Below are 21,408 nucleotides of genomic sequence, written 5' to 3'. Positions count from 1 at the left end.
ACATAATCACACATACAGCCGTGTTAAAGGTGATTCCAGAAAAACAGCAGCCATGCACAAAAAACGACAGCTTTTGAAACACGAAACCAGGTTAAAACTCTGAAATATGCTAAAGCATATTTTCAGGCGTTTTTCATAATAAATTCCTACTCATCGCTAGCAGCAGTCAGCAGTGGTCTAGTGAATAAACATAACATTCGTATATACTTACACACGCTTGCATGCATACATACATACATATATTCCACTCAGAGTATTTAAATAAACATTTCTTGTGTTTTGCAAATCCGTTTTCGACTTTTTGCTTTTAAAACTTTGTTGTGACGCCACTTTGATACGCCGCTGGAACTGTGGGAATAGACCAATGCAGCTAGAGCAGGTGTTACCGTAACAACTTCAATGCTGAATACCTTGTTTTGCGTTCTACCTATGTTGCTCGGACCCAAAAATGTTAATTTTAATAGAACAAGTACAACAAAAAAGGAAAATAAAACACCTAAAACACATGCAAAGCCTACGGCCAAGAGCCAACTAATGGCACATTGTTATCTACGCACTCTGGGTTAAATTTTTATTGGCGGAATTAAAAGACGGGGACAATTTTACTAAGAGAGTAAACAAGAAAAGAACGCAGCAAAAATAAAACACACAAGCAAAAACAAATTCAAAATCTTAAAACTTGCTCTTTCACGCTCTTAAATTGATTAAATCTAATTCGAATTTTTGTCGGGTGGCAACGCTCTTTAAAAATATTTTTCTAAACAAAGCTTTCTTATACCCCTTTCGTTTAACATCTGTATTTAATTGCTTGATTTAACTTATGAAAAAATGGCATTTTACTTTAAAGAGGTAGATACAGCTTTCTTAATCTTTTTTTGTCGTTTCAAATAATCATTTCTATCTAAATACCCATATTGAAATATTTCTTTTACCATATTAATTAATCTAATTTCAACTTTTCGAACAGGTGGCAGCACGCTTAAATGGTATTTTCGAAGGAAATCGTTTTTGAGTCATTTTCTTTGATACGCACCTGATGGCGTTACTCCATTTAACTGATAATTTGATCAATTTAAACTTTTTTAAAAACTGGCAACCCCCTAAAAATATTTTCGAAAATAATCGTTTTGGAACCCCTTTGATTTGTCACCCATGTTGTTTTAATACTTTAGTTATTTATAAAAATTTTAGTACTATTTTTATTCCACAGCTTTATAAACAACTTCACTCTTCTGTTTCTAGTCGCTTTGCTAAAAAGTATTAGTGAAAGTAATCAGTAAAACGCCTTATTTCAGCTCCATGAACTTTATGTCCACTTCCCCACCGCTCCGTGAATTTATGACCCTCTAAACTTTATAGCTCGACTTTTAAAAACTCATTAGGTATGCATTGAATCAAGTGAAAAATCTTCGCAAAAGAGATTTGCAACTCACGCGGAAAAATGCTTTGGATAAAGCTAAACTCAAACAAAGAAAAACAAAATAAAGGAAAATATGCAAGCGGAGAAGCATAAAATTATTTACGATCAAAGCTAAAGCAGTTCGTCAAAAGCCAGTAAATTACATAACAAATGTATGTATGTGTATAAAGTTTATGCTATAAACGATTGTGCGTATGTGTACAACATATACGTCAGTATGTATGTCGGTGTGCATATATGCCATGCAAAAAATGTGCTTACTCCGGGATGACTCCGGGAGCAATCGCAAAAGGAATATGCGACTAATACCACTTTTCAACTTTTTATATGGAGGGAAGTGTTAACTTTTATTTAAGGATAAGGATTTCGTTGATTAAAAGCATACATATTACACTGACAAAAACCAAAAATTTTTAAAACACACGAAAAAATCAATATATTCACAAAACTCGGAGTCAAATATAGTGTAACTGCGTTTATAATTTTTCTCTCTGAGGTCAGGATTTTTTTTAAAGGACTTTGAAATATCTAGCATATGATTGAATAAAAAAATGATTTAAAAGATTTGGTGCATTGTAGAGTAACAATATGGGTATCACTTAAAAGGAAAAATTCTGTAGAATTTAAAAAAAATTGAATTTTTTGGTGCACCAGGATGAATAAGTGTTGAAAATGTCCTTTTAAAACTTTATCCTTGAGTATCCTTGGAAATTTCCAATATTTATTATTGAAAAAGATATATGTCAAGAACTAATATGTAAACTACCACATCCTCGAATTTCGTCCTTCTAACTTTATTAGGACCGATTTTTAAAAAATTGAAATTGATGGTGCACCTAAAATTTATTTATTTTTTCTATTCTACACAATTTTTTTCTTTTAATTGATACCCATATTGTTATTCTAAAATCCACCGAATCTTTTGAATAATTGTTCAATTCAATCATATTCTAGAAATCTCAAAGTCCTTTAAAAAAAATCCTGACAACAGAGAGAAAAACTAAAATTGCATTTTTAATATATTTGGCCTCTATTTTTGTGAATATATTGATTTTTTCGTGTGTAAAATTTACTGTCGCACGGTGTTATTGAGTCGGTGATCGTTTCCGTATGCGATCAGGAAAGGATGACTCGAAACTAATCGCTCTCCAATAGCACCTAAATGAGACTAGCTGCGCCTAACTAATACCAAATTGTGCTCCATTAAGACTAATCTCGGAATAGTCTCTTAATAGATTAGTCGCACAATTTTTTGCAGGGTGTATTCATGGGTACAAGTGTGTTTGAAAAGCTTTGCATGCAAACTTACACAATATTTATGCGTGCGTTCGCATTGGGGCAAGGACAAAAATTTATCGCCTCGTAAAATGCAAACGCGTTCTCCTCAAATCCGTCTGCTATCCACTTACTCAGTGCTCGCGTTCCGCTGCTTTATCCACTTTTCAACTTAACGCATTTGATGTGGAAACTCCACAAATCTTTGCAAAACATAATGCGATTTTAACGCCATACATACATACCACTCATTTGTTTTTTTACTGCGCTGGTAGCACCAAAACAAATCAGTAAACCAATCAATTTTCTTGCCAACAGCAATTGGCGGCGCTATCAGCCGAAACGCATTTATGCGCACGCCCTCCAGCAGCGCTGTGGTAACCCTACATTTACGCACATTTTGCTTTCTGTCTGTTTCATCAGCCGCCATAAAACGCGGCAAAATGAGCTTACAACATAATACCATTTGCCTAATGAGATTTAAAATAAATGCCATTTTAAGTTTTCGACCGCTTGTTGGCGTTAACTTTTTGGGATTTGGGTTTGCTTTCTTGCAAATACAGAAATATTTATTTACTATTTGTAGGCTTCCGCCCATTGTGTAGGTATTTTTATTTACAATTATCTACCATTACGATGGATATTACTATACCATTAGAACTACCATTACTATGGTCATAACCATTGCAATTATCAATACAATTACCATTTCTATCACCATAACCATTACTTTAACCATTATTACCATTACTATTACCGTCAGCATTTCATTAGCATTACCTTCGCCACCACCATTATCATCGTCATTACCCACAACATTACCATTACCATTACTTTTTTCAGTACCATTACTGGTATCAATACCATTAGCATTAGCATTACCATTAACATGACCATTACGATTACCGTTACCATTAGCATTATGCATTACTATTAGCATTAGTATTACCAAAACCATTCGCATTACCATTACTATTGCCATTACAATCACCAATTCTTATCTACCCAGATTACTTTGCGTTTTTAAACAGTCCTTGTGTTCATATTCTGCGTACGTACCAAAATCTTTCTTGGGCTCACGAATTCTAAAATTGCTTACTGTGTACTTATGTATTTGTTTTAAATATTAACAGTCAATTCTTTATCGCTTTAACATCCTTTAAAGTTTCTCCAAATCTTTCAAAAAATGTAGTGCAACGACATTGACTTTTAATTCTTTCCGCCCAAGTGCCATTGCACAAAAATTTCTAATATTGAATTCGGCGCCAAAGCCCACAACAGAGTGCCAACCACAAAGCGAATTCGAAAACTAAAGCAACTAAAGTGCCTTCACTCGAAAAAAAAAATCTTCACTTTTTCCCATCAAATACTCACACACTGCCACGAATATTTCAAATTTTTTGCCTAACGCTCTGAACAATGATATCCTTGAAGCATCAACAGCAGCAGAGACGCTGCCAAAGCGCACAATCTCATCGCAAATCAAAAAAAAAAAAAAAAAAAAACCTTTGTGTTTGCTCAGCGCTGCTAAGCTATGTGATTCGCTTCAAAAGCAACCGCTGCTACTTTTTTCACACTCACATCAAAGCGATTTGCCTTTACGCCGCAGCGTTGGCTTCGTCAATCGGCTCCTTTTGGCTTAATATTTTCGGCAGCAGCGGCGCCAGCCAGCATCTGCATTTCATGCAAAGTCTGTTTTATTAGTGATTCGCCTGCCTCACCGCTTGACTGCCTAAATGTATGCTACTCTATGGCACAATCGCTCTGCAAATCGCATGTCTGCCTGCTGCTTATCGCTGCTTTTGCGGCATTTGCTTTACTGCGTGGCATAACAAACGAATGCAACGCAACGATTGTGCGCTTTGCTGTGAATGTGGTCTGAATCCTTTGAATGGCGAGTGAGTGCTTGTGCGGCAGCAGGGAATTTTTGGTGTTGCATTGTTCGTAAATTCGCTATTCTTAGCTTTGGCGTTTGAGATATTTTTTCCGTTGGTACCTCCTTTTTTTCTTTGAGTGCTTTGTGCGTTTAGCCGTATCGCTTGATGGTTAGCAGCCTCTCTTGATAATACTTGTCTTATGCGCTTTGAAGTTGGAAAATTGATCTTCTAAAAAGGGAAAAAGAAGTGAGTAAAAAAGACGGCCAAATTCGATACTGGGAATCGAAACTTAAATCGGCTGTTTTTTTGTGTTTTTTTTGTGGTAAAAACGATGTTTATTTACGTTCGCAATGCATTTAGGAAGGTATCATACTTTCAGCCGGAAGCAAATTTGCCCACTCGTAGCGCCAGCATGAGGCATATCCCCCAGCGATGGTTACAACTTTTGCATTGTACTGTGATGACGCCACACCAAATTCTTTCTTCGAATTGGTTTAACGTTAAAAGCCCGTTTCTTGTTAAGTTTCGTGTCATTAAGGCCATTAGATTTTACAGTCGTTTCGATTGCTCCATAGAACATTTGTGACCTCTGTTGTGGACTCGTAAATTTTTCTCTGCGAATCACGAATTTTCGGTTGTAGGAAGTTAAGTATCTGCCTAGCTGATCTGCATTACCGAACGGTGTGCAGCCATCTCATCGGCTCTTTCGATGATGCTATGTCTAAGAAGCATTGAAGTGACTCAGTAATGCTAGGCACTTTCATTATTTAGATAAAAATGCATTCAATTCCGCTAGGCTGTCAACGAATATATAACTTCCCTTGACTTACTATTTTGTTTAAGACAAGCGGCCTTCTTTATGGCGAAGGTCGTTATAACTTTTACAAAAATCGTAATACCTGGCTCTGAACCAGGCAGTCTGGTAGCCAATATGCCATTGCTACCATAATAAGCTTTATGCCTAGCTCAGCGAGCGTTTGGCAATCTCTATATCTATATCACTTTAATCCACTTACTCCCTTACATCGAATTGTTCAGATGTGAAGTTTTGCGATAAATCCCCGATTTTTTTTTTACTAATAAGACCAGTAAGAAAACCCCATTGTAAACAGTGTCGATGTGAAAATTCGAAAAACTTAAATCAGTAAGGCAAATTTTAAATCAAGCAGCATGTACATGTATATATATGTACACATGTATATGAATACTCTCTTTGAGAACATGTGTCTCAGGTGTGTTATGAATCTTACTCGGTACATGTATTTATTGTATACCCATAGGATACCCCTTACCACTTTCATACTTACCAGTTTACGGTTTTTATTATATTATTTCTTGGATAATACTCACTCAATAAAATGCATACATAGGTACGTTTGTAGATTAGGGTGGTCGCAAAAAAAGAATAAAGTCGGAATTTTAATGCTCCTACCCCCTAGGATTGTTCTATACCGAAAAAAGTATAGTCGATTTTTTTTTAATTTTGAAATAAAAAAATGTTTAGAGTTCGCTCAAAGCGCCCAAAGTTTTCCATGTATTTTAGATGGGAAAAAACAATTTTTCATAGAAATGTTTTATTCTTCTTGAAAATAAATATTTTTCGATCGGAAAACCTTGTTTATCTTCATGAGACTTTCAATAGTAATACCCAATTGTTTATTAAACCAGTTTTTAGTATTAGCTATATTTTAGAGCAGCCCTAAACCCCCAAAAAATTCAAAGGGGGACCAACACAAATTGCTGGTAATAAAATAGAAAATTGGGTACTATTTTGGAAGAGAAACAAAGTTTTCTGATCAAAAAATATTGATTTTATATATTACTACAAAAATTAGTTTTTCCCCCATATAAATAAAATCTATGGAAAACTTTGAGCGCTTTGAGTGGCCTCTAATTATTATTTTTATTTCCCAATCCTAGGGGGTAAGAGCATTCAAATTCGCACTTTATTTTTTAACATGCATTTTTGGACCACCCCAATGTAGATACATACATAACTACTATAACATTTCTATGCTCCTTCTCTCATCCGTGTACTAGTGGTATGTGTTAATTAATGACATTAACATCGCCTCTAATATACTTATTACGTTGGATAATTATAATTGCATTTCGTGATTTTTTTGATATTTTCTTTTGAAAATATTATTTGTATGGTTTTGATCATTTCATTCGTAACCAACAGCTGCCCGACATGCTTGAAACTAACTGGCTGAGAAAATACATTGGGGTATTTATGAAACACACACACTTACTTTAAGTTTTCTGGCCTTACTCAAGCAGGCAAATTAGTTATGTATTTAGAAAATGGATGCCAGGAGCACGGGTGATAACCCCATACCAACCATGCAATATAAAATCGGAACTATAGAATAAAGTTTGTATTTCCTTAACTTAATCAGAATATTAATTTTCTTCTTACCACCAATTTATACGATGCCAAGAATCAAAATAGGCCAGAGACATTTTTGTAGGTTTTAACTATTTTTCTTTGTTAAAAAAATTTTTAATATTTTTTAATGAAAATATATGTAGCTTGCTATCTCAAAAAATTGTAAAACAAATTTACAATCTTTGTAGAACCTTCATGAAAATTCGACGAACTTTAACAAATGTTCAATAAAACTTAAAACTTGTTAACCGAATTTTTTTGTGTATACAGTTTTGAAGCCAATTAAGTTTTGGTATGATACAGTGCAAGTTTGAATTAGCTAGGACCTACCGTTGATTTTTGACCATTTTTTATTTGCGCAACATAAGCAACACCTCTCACAAAAAAAATTCCAAAGATCAGCGTTAAGTCTGCATACTAAGAATATTTCTAAGAAATCTAATTAAAAATCTCATAATTTTGACTTTCATTAGTTTTGTTAGATAACGAGCTACAATTGCATAAAAAAATAGTAACCATTAAATAAACGAAAGGGAAATAGTCAAATAATGCTAAAATGTCTCTGCCCGACTTATATTTTCGCCACTGTACATTAAAATCTAACTCCAGACTCGGGGTCAGACCATGATTCCCGCCAAATTCGGCTACTCCTACTCCTTTTCGACTTAATTTTCTAACCATTTCTGCTCAACCTCTTCTTGGAGTAAAATTCAAACATCGATGTAACGAAATAGCGACACTAAAATTATGACTAACAGCCAGTTTCACCAAACTATTTAAGTGGAAATTAACTTTAATTTAATTTTGTATTTAATTCTCATTTAAATAATTTTCAGTTTCAATAAACTATTTATTTAAGTGAGTAAAAAGTGGTTGTAAAACAGACTAGGACTAGCTTTCGCTTTCATTTGTACTGAGAGCTTTTGAAAGCTTTGACACGCTGTGTTGTAAAAGCAGGGCTGGTATACAAGTAAGCAGCATATACACAATGATCAGGTGATTAAACGTGTAACACCTCTGAGTGTGGTTGTTCTGATTTAACTTTTATTTAAGTGCAGAGCATAGGTCACTTAAATCAAAATTAAAATTGATTGGTGAAACCGAAAATTCGAAAATTTTCACTTAAATAATTTGGTGAAACTGGCTGTAAGACTAAGATCGAGATTGAGATTAAGATTATGCCGAAAAGTATTTAATAAGCTAAATTTATCATTACAATATGTGTATCGAACGAAATGTTTTTGAAAAGGTTTTATTTCTTAACTGCATTAAGGAGGGTTGCCACCCGTTTAAAAAATCTAAATAAATTAAAACCAAGGCAATAAGGTTGTTGAGATGTACACATATCACAATTTGGATTCAGACGGAATTAGTTTAAAAGTTTTACTTTCGAAATATTTTGAAGAGCGTTGCCACGTTGTCGAATTAAAATAAATTATGCACAGTTATAAGAAATATTAAAATTAGTGTGTCAAACGAATAGTGGTTTTCGAAGAATCTGTAGAGAGTTGCCACTGGTTTAAAAAGTTAAATTCAAATTAAATAAAAATATGGGTATCAATCGAAATGGGCGTGGAAAGGCTTTATTTCTGCACTATATTTGGAAAGGTTGCCAAGTATTTGACAAATCAAATTAAACTTCATAAATTAATTGGCATTTTTTTGCGCTAAGACTGCTTCCTGGTCCTTCGTATTCTCTTATTTTGTCTACTGTGACTATTATATACCTCTGTTAGGCTTAAAATAGCCTTGAGTATGTATTTTATAAAAAAGCAACTATTGATTGCTTTTGCCTTGATAATATAAAGACCGATTCTGAACAGAAACTCCCCGGGAGTTTTTCTCTTTTCCCTTTCCTACTATCATGAATAAAAATTCCTTGAGGATTTTTTTATTGTCAAGAAAACTCTCTCGAAGCTCGAATTTCCTCCTCACAAATTTTCGGGGAAAATGATACTCCCTGGGAGTTAATTGTTGGAGGATTTCTTTTTTGGGATAAACAAATTCCTGGAGAACAAACTCCCTAGGAGTATTTTGAATTGGGCTGATAGAAATCCGAACACAACATATTTAAGACATGCGAAAATATATATATATATGAGACTAAAACAGGTCCAAAAGTCAAATAAGCACTGAAAAATTTCGAATAGTCCTAAAAAATCGCGGGAAATCTCTAAAAAATAGAGAAAAATCAGAAAATTTTTAAAAAATTCGTAGAAAACATTTAAGAAAAATCTGAAACAAACCGCCTATTTCTTCTTCGAAATAATAAAAATCAATAATTCTAAAGTTATACGCAAATTAACTTATACAACAGGAGCTGATTCTGATTAAAATTTCAAAAACTCTGTGCCACTATTTGTTCTTTACTTTCCATTTAAAAATTTAAAAATGTCTTTTAGCTGGTCTAGATTAATCTGGAGCGATGTAATGCTAGATGCTGGACCAGGTTAAATTTGTAAATTTCTTTGACCTCTTTGCTATTATCGCTTCCTAATCGCAAAAGAGATTTGTCGAGCGATATCTGCGAAATAATTCTTTGCAGAATTTAGAATTTTTAATGCATAAAAAAATTAAAATGATTTACTACAACAAGTTTCTACATCCTTTTGCTTTTACAGAGCCGCACAAAAACTTGCACAAACACACAATTCCAGCAAAAGTCGCACCGCCGAACTGCCAAATGCCAGCGCACGAAATGGTGGATTTTGTGGAGCGCTACAGCGAGCGCCACCACCTATGCCACCAGGGCTGGCGCGAAGGCTTGCGAACAAGGAAAACTACGGCATCGGCAAGGTGAGTAGAACAAAATTATATTTTACAATACACAACCACTCTCTAACGAGAAAAGTTGGTGGCTCATGTATGCTATGTAAATGGATATGTTTTATGTATGTATATAAAGTACCAACTCGTATAGAATTACAAAGTTAAGTATTGCATGACGTGTGCCATAAAAACGCGATCCAATTACCGTCTACAATTTACCGCTAATAATCTTGGTCTGTCAACAAAATTGCTAGACATTTTAAGCGATTGTCGTGGCAGTGGATTTCCCTTTGCCCGGAGTCGAGCATAAATCTAATTTAAATTGGAATCCGCAGCAATTAAGATCACAATCAGCGCTACTACTCTATGCACTTGACCAGCTGCAAATCATAAGTGAAATGAATAAAGTACTTCCCTTTTAAGTAGTTGTGCGAATTAGTCATATGCGGTAAATTAACTACCGCAACTGTTGGTTGCACACGTGATTTACTTTGCCGTTGTTTTTTTTTGGTTATTCTACGTAAAAAAAAAAGAAATATTTGTTTCCCTACTCCCACTTTTACAGGTTAAGGTAATGTTGCGTGTCTCGGACACAACGCACAACGACACGGAACATCCGCATTTCATGGCGGTCGATAAGAAGAAACGTCAAGTGACGCTGACAGATCCGTCGGCGGCGAGCGCAGTGGCCGCATCCACTTCGCAGGAGCGTGGTCCCATGGTGGCGGCGCCGAAAATGTTCGCTTTCGATAGCCTCTTCACGGCAGAGGATCAACAGGTGAGTGGAGTGGAGTGGAGTGGAGTGGGCGCTTATCAATGCGAAAGCTTCTTAAAGTTACAATTTATCAGCGTTCGCGCGGCAAGTTTGCTTTCGAAGTCATTATTTAAAACTTTTCCTTCACCTTTTCACTGTGTCTCTCCCATTTTTTGTTGCGCTCGCAGTCCGATATCTGTGCGTCTGCCTTGTCTGAGGTGATACCCGCCGTGCTGGAAGGTTCCGACGGTTGTCTACTAACGATTGGTTATCCGAATTCCGGTAAGTTTCGTTTTTTTTGTTGTCTTATCACACTCTTTTCTTTTCTTTTTTATGTATTTCCTATGGGAAATGNCTTTTCTTATCACACTCTTTTCTTTTCTTTTTTATGTATTTCCTATGGGAAATGTGCAATAAATTTTACATTAATCGTAATCTCCGCATGCTTATCGCACATTTTTCTTACTTTTCCTAGCGCCATATGGCTCTGCATTGTCTTTAACGCTTTCGTTTCGTTTTTCTTTCGTTTTTTACATTTTTTTTTTTTATTTCGCAGGTCAACCGAAAACGATGTTGGGTGGCGTGAATCCGCCAACCGAATTAGGTGCTATACCTTGCGCCATTTCTTGGCTGTACAAGGGTATTAATGAGCGACGCCAGAAGAGTGGCGCGCGGTTTTCGGTGCGCGTCAGTGCGCTCGGTGTCAGCGCCACGAAACCGGACTCCAGCTCGAAGGACTTGTTGGCGGCGCATGCGACTGGTGAGTAAGATTGGTGGAGTTGTTTAAAGTTTTAAATTGGAAGGTGAGATGTTAAGTCTACTGCTGTCATTTTGGCTTGCAATGACATTAGGGTTGTTTCAAACTTAAGTTTTTAGAGTTAAAGGACATCGTCAAAGTATGCAACATCTAAGCTTTTTTACCAGTACATGCAGAGAAGATTCATTGAAAAAAAATAAGTTTCAAATCTGAAACTCGGTACTTGTTCACATTACTTGCTGATAGTGGGATAAAAGGTCACCGGGAATTCAAATATTGTGATCACTTCTTAGAAGGGGAGCTATAAATTGTTCCTTGCGCTGCAGAAGAAGCGATATTGGCAAGAAGATTCTATCTTTCTCCTTAACTAGTCGACAAGCTATATTAAATCATAATGAACCCAATAATGCTGTGTGGAGCGGTCGAACCGAATGAGAGTTTTAGATGCTTTTATGCCAACTTTTTTCCGAATTTGTTTGACAGGTTTGTTCCATGGACCACCGGGTATTTATGCCCCTGATGAGTTCAGTCTTTAATCTGTATTTTAGGAGGGCATGAGTATGCTCTAGTCTTGAAGACAATTGGCCACGAGCCTTTCCGTCCCTTTCCTATCCAGCTCGTCGGCAATGCAGTCAACTTTGCACGTTGCTCCATGAGAATTTGGAGGCTTAATAGCAGCTACATATGTAAAGATAAACCATTCTGGAAGGGTGGCAGCTTTGATCCACTAAGTGGCTTCCATATTGGTTTTAGCTTCGGTGAAAATCGCTGCAGTTTCTTTGAATCCTGTTGCATACTCTTTCGTTTAGCCTATGTATATATGAGTCACATTGATCAGAGTACTTGTTACCGGTTTTACGCTGTTTACCATTACCTGAAAGTCAGGGTTTTGCAGATGAGTAATAGAGTTTTCCATTTGCATTCCACAAATTTCTTTATTTATTTACTAGCCTTTAAACCTTTCCTCTTTTTAATGCCACTATTCCATAATTCGTTGACTTTATTCTCGTTTTTTTTCTTTCTTCTTCTCCTTATACCCTCACATACTTACACAACAGAATCCGATGACTCGCCAGGCGTGTACTTGCGTGATGACTTCCTTGGCGGACCCACCGAACTGCGTGCCCCCACCGCCGAACGTGCCGCATTGTTCCTAGACGCTGCACTCGCAGGACGGCCACAAGGTGGACTTGAGCCAGCCATGATTTTCACACTACACGTCTACCAGTACAGCTTATCGCGCAAAGGAGGAGGTGAGTATTTATTCGGACACAAAACTGCTCAATAAACTCACGATAAAGTAATTGGAATTCCAATAATGCAACGCCAATGCAGACTCACACACACACACACACTGTAGACATTTCATGCTAAAATTTTAATGCACTTATTTTCATTCGAATGCACACAATTCGCGCAGTGGCTGGAGGACGAAGTCGTTTACATCTCATCGATTTGGGCGGCTGTGCCAACCGCAATGGTGGACTGCCACTCTCCGGCATTGGCAACATACTACTGGCCATATTGAGTGGACAACGCCATCCGCCGAACAAGGATCATCCATTGACGCCGCTGTTGAAAGATTGTCTGGCGCCGTTGACGTGTCATGTCGCCATAATGGCGCACGTAATGCACACGCAGGTGAGTTAACGGGAGTCGTGTTGAAGATGTATGTCATTGCGAGTGTGAATATGTGTAATAAGGGGCTCGTGGCTGGGTAATTGCCATGCTCTTAAGCGGTATTCTCGAGCTGCACTTCAGCTCAACATTCACAATAGTCATTGTTGTTTCTCGGCTTAATTGGACAACAATTCCATAATGGCTTTCAATGACGATGTGCACACATATTTACATACTTGCAAACATATCGACGGCAACGCTTGACTGAGTGGTTGGTCAATTTATTGCACATTCATAAAATCGCACTCGTCTGATGGCCGGCATTGTGTCTTGTGTCACAATGAGAATGACAAATGACTTTCAATTTAAATTTTTTTGCTAATGTGGTTGTTGTTATTGTTCCTTTATGCATTTGCTCTTTTCTTCTTGTACGCTTCGTTTGTATATTTAGTCGCATACGGATGCCCTGACGACGATACAACTGGCCTCACGCATACATCGAATGCGGCGACGTAAACATCGTTTTCCCATGCCAAGTGACAAAACGGGTGTAGGAGGAATGGCGGCGGCGGGCGTTAATGGAGGTGAGTACTTTGCGTATTGCATCACTTTTGAAGAGTGACCAACCAGTGGCTTGTGGAAATACATAAATGCGCAAATCACTGGAGTTAAAGTATCGACCCAGACGCACTTTTGTGTCAGCAGTGTTAGCCTTAGTAATTCCTATATTTAAGGGGAAATGTGTCTCCCTGCTAGAGGTATTGCACTTGAAAGGTAGGGCTATGGGTTTTTTGATGAAGCAGTACACCAGACCGTACCAACTTATAAGCAACAAAAAAAAGGTTTGCCGTACAACCCCGAGTCTAAAGAATTTTTGAAAGGTAATTTCGAATTTTTTTTTTTTTTTGTGGAACCTAAGGGTCGTCTTATTCTATTTTTCGGTGACACCCACATTCTGCAATACAACATTTATTATTTTTTTTTAATAATGATCTCTGTGGTTTAAATAAATTTTCGGAATCCATACTGTGTAGGCCATTTTGAATTTTTTAAGTCTGATATCGTTTTCGTAATCTTCAATCTCAAAAACATCTAAGGAGCGTATTTTAAAGGGATGTGGTAATTTTTTTGCAAGTGATATTGAGTAGGCCATTTTGAATTTATAATATCTGATAAAAACTTACAGTTCGTAACCTCAAAAACAGTCACGAAACAAGTTTTCTTCAAATTCCACAAATTTGAAAAAAAAATTGTCCAAAATTAATTAACCGGGGTCAATTAAGCGGGAATACTGTAACAGCATTTGCACTAGCTTAGCTAACTTTTTTTCGTTTGCTATTTCAAACTCTCCACGAATTTCTGAATATTTGCACTTTTTTTGCGCACTTAGGACATCAGTCGACCGGCTCATCGGCTGGTTCGGGTGCAGATCCTTCCAGCTCGGAGCTGTCTGCAGCCACCGTCATTTACATGGGACCGAGTGACGATGCGACGGATGGCGAACATCCGCCAGTGTATTTGCCCTCGCTGAGTAGTGGCGACAATCGTTGTGTGATGAGCAAGGCGCTGAAGGGTAGCGGCCTGGAAAAGCAGCAACAGTCGCCGGCGAAAAGTAGTGCAGCCAGCACACTGAAGAAGTCAGCAGCACAAAAAGGTAAGCGCGCAGTTAGAGCTGTGGTCACCCATTTAATTTCACTTCACTCTTTTATATTCGTCTTATGACTTTTTCTGTATTTCACCCATTTTCCTTCCTTTACTCATTGTCTCATAGCAGTGCCACAAAGTCCAACCATCAATGCGTCTAGTCGCGCAGGCAGCCTGAAACGCGGCCACGTCAATAGTCCAACGCCAGCCCAACATGTGCAACAACAACAACAGCCTCAAGCGACTGCGGCCAATACCGACCAACAGCAGCAGCAACAGTTCTTCTCACCCGTTCACAGCGTGAAATCACTTTCGCACTCAGCCTCCTCACCCAAAATAGTTGCGGGCAGTTTGCGCCATTCCGGCATGGCGGGCATGATGTGCTCGAAGGGCTCGAATGTGCCATCACCTAAAGGCTCACCGCTGCGGCGTCCAGGCGTCGGCGCCAATGTTGTGTCCGCCGCCGCCGCTGGCGACTCTCTAGACTGCCCCGGCAGTCCGATGCGCAAGATAAGCGAAGAGCAGTGGATTGATGGACCGCGTGTGTCGCGCGCCAAGGTAGCTGAGGCGCGTCATCTGCTGCGCGAAGTGAATCATGTGAAACAGTGCGAGACATGGATTGATGGCCCCAAGTCGCAGTCGACACGTTCACTGACCGCCGGCAATCTGCCTACAGCACCCTCGCAGGTGCAAGGCTACGGCTTCATGGACTCGCATAAGAAGTCCATGATACGGCAATGGGTAGAGAATCAGACTTCGCAAGTCTTCCAAACCACATCGGCAGCGTCTTCGCCCACACACGGCGCCGGCAATGCCGCACATCGCGACCAACAAGCGCAGCATCTGCGCAACATCACCTTCCACATGTCACAGCTGAAGCAGAAGTCGCTCGATGCACCAGAGGATTTGTATGCGACGAGCACCAGACAATTGCAACACCAACAACATGCTGTGCAACATCCAACGTTGCAGCAACAACATTCGCTACCCCTCGAACAGCAGCAATTCATGCTATGCGCCAGCGAAGCGGAGCTGGCACATGCCATTGCCATGGGTCTTTCCACAGCTGTGAGCACAACGAATGCCTCGGCGCCCGCGGAGATACGTGGCTCCCAGCCAGCGTATCATCAACGACAGTCCAGCGCCACAGGCTCGCTCGGACTCACCCAGCAGACGACAACAAAAGATGAGACTGATTTACAATCGACGCATTCACACACCGGTTATGGCATCATTTCACAGCAGCTACTCGTCGGAGGTGGCAACTCGGCGGCAACGATGTCGGAGCATGGCGTTGGCGTGGGTGCGAGTGCGAGTGGACACCAAAGCGATCGGCAAGCAGACTGTGATGAAGACCAGGACAGCGGACCGTCAGAGGTGCCGCCAGCGTTGCCGCTCATCGAGCCGTTGGGTTCGCGTGAAATTTCGCACGAAAGTCTGCATCGCATACTGTCGCGACATGTTTCGCGCGAATCACTCTACCAGCAGCAACAACGTGAGCAACAACAACAGGAATTGCGACGACAAGAGGAACTGCAACATAGTGCGCCCTCGAGGCAGTCATCGCATCATTACTCCCAACACAGCATGGGCATGTCCGATTGTGGACTGCAGGTGACAGAGGAGGAGATAGCGCGCACAATGGGCGGGTGAGTAGCGGAAATAGTATAGCGAATGAAATCTAGCTGTTATAGTCGTATCAAAAAATAATATTTTTCTTCTGCTTATTTTTCTTTGTCGTTTCTTTTTAGCGAACATCCTTTGGCGGCACTGAGTCACGTTGACAACATGTCCATTGTGTCGAGCTTCAATATGGCCGGCGATGCGTTTAGCGATTGTGCGATGGGTGAAAGAACGAGGTAAGCTAGAGAAAAGCCTTCCCGTTTAGAATGTTTGTGATTTTTTCCCTCCGTTTAGAAACCAATTCGATCAATTAGCGCGTCTACGTGAGATCTTCACCTCACAGCTGGCCATGGCCGAAGTGACGCCCGTCTTCCGCAGCGGCTGCGATGTGGGCAGCGTCTATAGTGAACCCGCCTATCGCTTCAATACGGGTCCGGGTAGCGTGTGCAGTGAGCCACCATACAGGCCACCAAGTCCGAGGTGAGTACATACTTAGTAAAATGGAAAAAATTTAACGGAAGCAGGGTTGCCACCTGCATAAAAAATTGAGACGAGTCAAATAAAATCGAATTTATGGAAACATCAAGCAAATAGTAATCAGGAGCGACTAAGTTTAGAAATAGTTTTAAATAGAGTTTCCACATGGTAAAAATTTCAAAAAAATTTAATTTTACAATCGGTGTATCAAACGAAAGGCTTTTGTAAATATAGTACTTTAGAAGTAAACAGAAGCTACCATTTTTTTTCCTTAAAAACAGACATTTCGAAACATGTATTTGTAAACATGTATTTGATAAAATTTTAAGATAGAGTTGCCAGCTGTCAAAACTATTTTTACATAAAATATTACAATTTGCACACCGAAGAAGTGGTATTTGGTGCAGCAAATATTTCGGAAATTGTTCTAAATAGAGTTGCCAACTGTCTAATAAAAGTAAAACTAAATATATCACTCAAATTAAATAAATAGATATTAGCATTTGAATGTCGAAAGAAACACGTAAAATAAATCTGTAAATATATGTATTTTTTTTGGGCAAGGCCACCTAGGCCACCCGAATTAAAAAAAAAAAACGATAAATACCAATTAATTTGCATTAGTGTTAAATATATCCAAATAAATTTAATATTTTACAACTTTTCAAAGAGCGTAATTTTAACAAAAGCAAAGAAAATTTAGAATTCTAAAAGTTAGTAGAAACCAAATATGAATCTTGCACTTTTGAGCAAAAATTCTAACGAAATATATTTTAAGGGTTGCCACCTTTAGGCAAAGTTTTTAGTTCAGCTCCGCATAACGAGAATTTTCATGTCCGTTTATGTCTTTTCTCCGCATTCCATTCTCTAATCGATTCTTAATTGCCTTTAAGTAAAACAAAACCAAAAACAAATATGTAAAACTACTTAAAGCTTGCTACTAAGTATTAACTAACTGAGAAAATCCATTTCTTCCCCTCTACGCTCCCTCTTTCAGACAACCCTCGCGCAGCCCCAGCCAAGGCAGTTTGCCCAGCCTGAATGGCATTATGCAAATCGCCGGCATGGAGCAATACGCATCCCTACGCCATCCTGATGGTGCTTCCGATCCGAATTTGCCAAAAGTGGAGAAACCTTTCGTGTTGGAACACGAGGATATCTGCGAAGTAGATGAAAAATCGGCATTACTCTCACCCTCGAAGCGACCCTCACTCGAAAAGGAGCATCTACCGGGCGTTGGCGGCGCTGCCATGCCAGCGACCTCCCAAACACAGTTACCACTACTACCACTGAATACCACCTGCGAGGCCTACGACAGCGGACACGATTCGTCAACACCACGTACTTCCAAACATTCGGGTATTTCACGTCGCGCCGAAAGCGGCTACCATAGCGTAGCCACAGCGAGAGATAGCGACGAGAGCAGCTTTACGTCAGGTCTCTCGAAAGAGCCTCACAATCGCATAACTATGGTGAAGAAGAACAAGCGCCAAGACAAGGGGCTGTGCAATTGGCTAATGAATCCGTTCACCTGCACCTATCCGGAAACTGAGGGTGAGATCAGTGACTTTTGAAGAATGAAGTAAATGAGCGGAGAAATTAGAATGAAAGACGAATTTATAATGTGAAAGCAGAGGTAAATGAGTTTATGGAAATAAGGAATGAAAAATAACGAAGCTTCTGAATTAGAAAAATAAAAAGTGCGCCAACCCACCAAGAAATTTTTGCGCGCAGCTACATAAATATTTAAACATACATATAGAAACAATAAAATATGTAAAAGCATGCCAAATTTTTACTTTAATATTAATAAATATTAGTGTAATTTTTTTTTCTGGGAGAGAACCAACGCCAATCTTTTTATGTGGCAGTTCAAATGGCGACTGAATTTTTTAAATGCAAATTATCGTAAAAAAAACGAGAAATATTTTTAGGTTAATATCAGATGATTGTCAAACAAATGCAGCGATGTAGAGAAAGCATTTTTAAATCTCATTTATAATACTTAATGTATGTGTTCTAAAGCACGAGCTTATGAAGAGCGCACTTGTTTGTATGAGTGCGCGAAAAGCTTATTGCATGTGTAGCAGTAATAGAAAGAGAAAGCTTTCACTTTGTATGTGTGTTCATACAAAACCTAAAGAAACCTTTAAAAACCGTCTCACGCGGAATATGTTTTTGTCGTTTCCGAGGTAAATTTTGCTTGCTTTAAGCTCTTAGCTCTGTTTACTGTTCACTATCTGCGACCACCTGAAAGCTTAGATATCAAAGCTACAGCTCATTTGTTTCGGGTTTAAAGCTTCTTGCTCTGTTAATTGTACACGAAAGCTTTTTTTTGTAAAGTAAAAGCTTATAGAAAAACTTAATCCGTTTAGAAAAGTGCAGTTCGGTGTTTTTTTCCAAAAGCTGGTTGCGTTTGAAACTACAGTCGTTGTAAGAGCTTATTCGACACACTCTAAGTGAAACCATTATGAAACTTAAACACCAAGGTTAAATAAAAGTGTATGTGGATTTTTTTTTTCAAATGTCAAGCTTCAGTGAAAGCTTTGCACCGGCAACCTTAAAAAAGCTTTTTTTTGCTGAAAAGCGGAAGCGTAATGCGTCTTTAGTTCTCGTCTGAAACATAAGATGCAAAATCTGTACCATCCCTACGAATGCGGAGCTTAGAAAAACGAGATCACGGTCTTCGGAAACTTTTGCGTGTTAATATTCATATCTACACCGAACCTTATTCTTTTCGTGATATGCTGTTGAGCTTCTCCTCTAATTTGTGCCATGCGCTTAATTGTTCTCACACTGCAGATCCCTAGTTACAAAAACTTATAGAAAGCTTAAAAAAGCTTTGCCCGCGGTGTTGGCGTTGTTTTGAGAGTCACTGATTCAAGTAGAGGGGCTTTTGCAATCTGTTTTTTAAAATATTTGTACAGCTTACGAAGCTCATATCTACTGCCGCGCTAAAAAATTTATTTAAAATTATAAATTTACCGTCATGAAAGCTTTTTAAAAAGCTCTCAGCTAATTTGCTGTCTATTTTACAGCTTTGTATTTTTTATTTACATAACTCCGAAAGAGCTATACACATACATATGTATATACTACATATTCTTTTGTTATTCGCTGTTCACTACCATAGCCATAAGCTGCTCCAGCCTATTCTTTGGCAATAGCTACCATATTTTCTGTAAACTATTTACTAGTTGCTAGTTTGCTAAACATTCAACAAAAAATAATGAAATAAACTATTAAGTAAATAAGTTTTTTTTTATTTATTTAATGTTGTTACTATATTTAGCTAAATTTAAGTGTGAACGAAAGCTTTTCTTAGTAAAAAAGCGACGATCGAAAAAAGCTACAAACTATAAGAACTTAAGTACTAAATAAATAGAAATTTTGTTGCCAGTTTTGCCTATTTAAACTATGTTAAAATTTTGAAATGTTTATCCGCAACTAACTCAACTGATATGAAATTACATACTTAAGGAAATAAAATAAAGTAAAAATAAATTAAAAATAATGCATTTAGTATTCTATATATTAACTACATACATACATACATACATACATATTGCTATACAAATATATAAATACATACATTATTGCTATTATAATAAATAAAATTTATTACAAAACTTACAAATGCAGAAAACATACAACAAAAAATAATATTAAAATATAATTAAAAATTAATGTAAATGTATGTGTGTGTGTGTTATGATGAAATTCTCAACGAGACAAATCCAAACAAAAAAAGAAGTATTACAAATAAAAGTGGCTAAACTAACTTTAATGCAAATTTAAATTTAACTTTAGCTTAAACTGAGAACAATGAAGCAGAAATTGCCGACATTTTAGAGACCCAAAACAGTTTTTTCTAAAAATTTTAATTTGCCTTATACGACAGTTTTCGCAAAATTAATTTGAATATAATATAGCATATCTGCCGCCCTCTACACCCAAAAGTGTTTAAATATTCGGCTCGGAATATTCTGCGCTTTCTATGTGGTGCCCAATAATTGCAAACCGATTTCATGTTTTACACAAATTTTTGATGGATTTTGATTTACAAGAATTCTGCGACAACACACGTACATTCATACTTTTATATATTAACGTAAATATTATACAATAATGATATAAATACATACCTGCACAAACATATGCATTTATGTACTATAAATAAATTTATAATAACAAAAACGATTATTGATATGTAGTAAGAAATAACTGAAATTTATTATTAAAGCAACAGAAAAAAAACTTGCTAAAAAATATTCTAACGAAATAACTAACGTCACAAACTAAGCGAGAGATATGTGGTAATAAACAAAATACTTTTTTAAACCAAAAAAAAAAAATAAATGCATTTTTATATTGGTTGATGGGGGTAAATTTTGAAGAATTTCGCTTTCGATTACACGAAAAAAACGTTGCTTATCCACCACTATAACTGAATTGGGAATCCCAAATACGGCAGTGTAAAATGACGTTGCCGTTCGGTACCAAAAGAAGCTTCAGCCAGGGCGACTTCCTTTCGAGTGATATCTTTAATCTGATATTGGAGAAAATATATTCAACAATTTTTATTGAGCTAGTGGCCGTTTTTAATGAAAAACTATCGTGCAAAAGCAACAATAATTTTGAAAAAATGGCAGAAGTGTTAGCTATTTCGGAAATCACCACATTTCCTCATCAGACTTCTTTCAGTGGGATTCGATCCAATGACCCCAGCTGACTCCACCAGTTGCCTACACACCTTGCGACTTCTTTTAGAAGATAATGATATTAAAAAACAACCGTACA

At 37.7% G+C, this 21,408-nt stretch overlaps 1 protein-coding gene across 4 annotated transcripts in view; it reads left to right on the top strand.

Moving 5' to 3' along the window:
• The window catches only part of LOC108357445 (kinesin-like protein CG14535), a 119,362-nt gene extending 99,206 nt beyond the window's left edge, over positions 1–20,156 (top strand). For 3 of the 4 annotated variants that reach the window (XM_017608534.1, XM_017608523.1, XM_017608541.1), the window contains 12 exons: positions 9,586–9,760; positions 10,299–10,511; positions 10,676–10,769; positions 11,044–11,247; positions 12,303–12,497; positions 12,665–12,885; positions 13,316–13,448; positions 14,255–14,518; positions 14,636–16,157; positions 16,260–16,367; positions 16,426–16,611; positions 17,606–20,156. In XM_017608534.1, the coding sequence (XP_017464023.1) occupies positions 9,586–9,760; positions 10,299–10,511; positions 10,676–10,769; positions 11,044–11,247; positions 12,303–12,497; positions 12,665–12,885; positions 13,316–13,448; positions 14,255–14,518; positions 14,636–16,157; positions 16,260–16,367; positions 16,426–16,611; positions 17,606–18,182 (3,892 nt within the window). In that variant the 3' untranslated portion in view covers positions 18,183–20,156. The remainder of the gene's footprint in view (positions 1–9,585; positions 9,761–10,298; positions 10,512–10,675; positions 10,770–11,043; positions 11,248–12,302; positions 12,498–12,664; positions 12,886–13,315; positions 13,449–14,254; positions 14,519–14,635; positions 16,158–16,259; positions 16,368–16,425; positions 16,612–17,605) is intronic. The other variant, XM_017608529.1, reaches the window with a different exon arrangement.
• Positions 20,157–21,408: the final 1,252 nt, after the last annotated feature.

Source organism: Rhagoletis zephyria, unplaced genomic scaffold, assembly GCF_001687245.7.
Source record: "Rhagoletis zephyria isolate East Lansing unplaced genomic scaffold, Rhagoletis_zephyria_1.1 Rzeph_scaffold_00177, whole genome shotgun sequence".
Classification (NCBI taxonomy): domain Eukaryota; kingdom Metazoa; phylum Arthropoda; class Insecta; order Diptera; family Tephritidae; genus Rhagoletis; species Rhagoletis zephyria.
The sequence above is the reverse complement of the archived record's forward strand: the minus strand, read 5'-3'. Positions and strand labels throughout refer to the sequence as shown.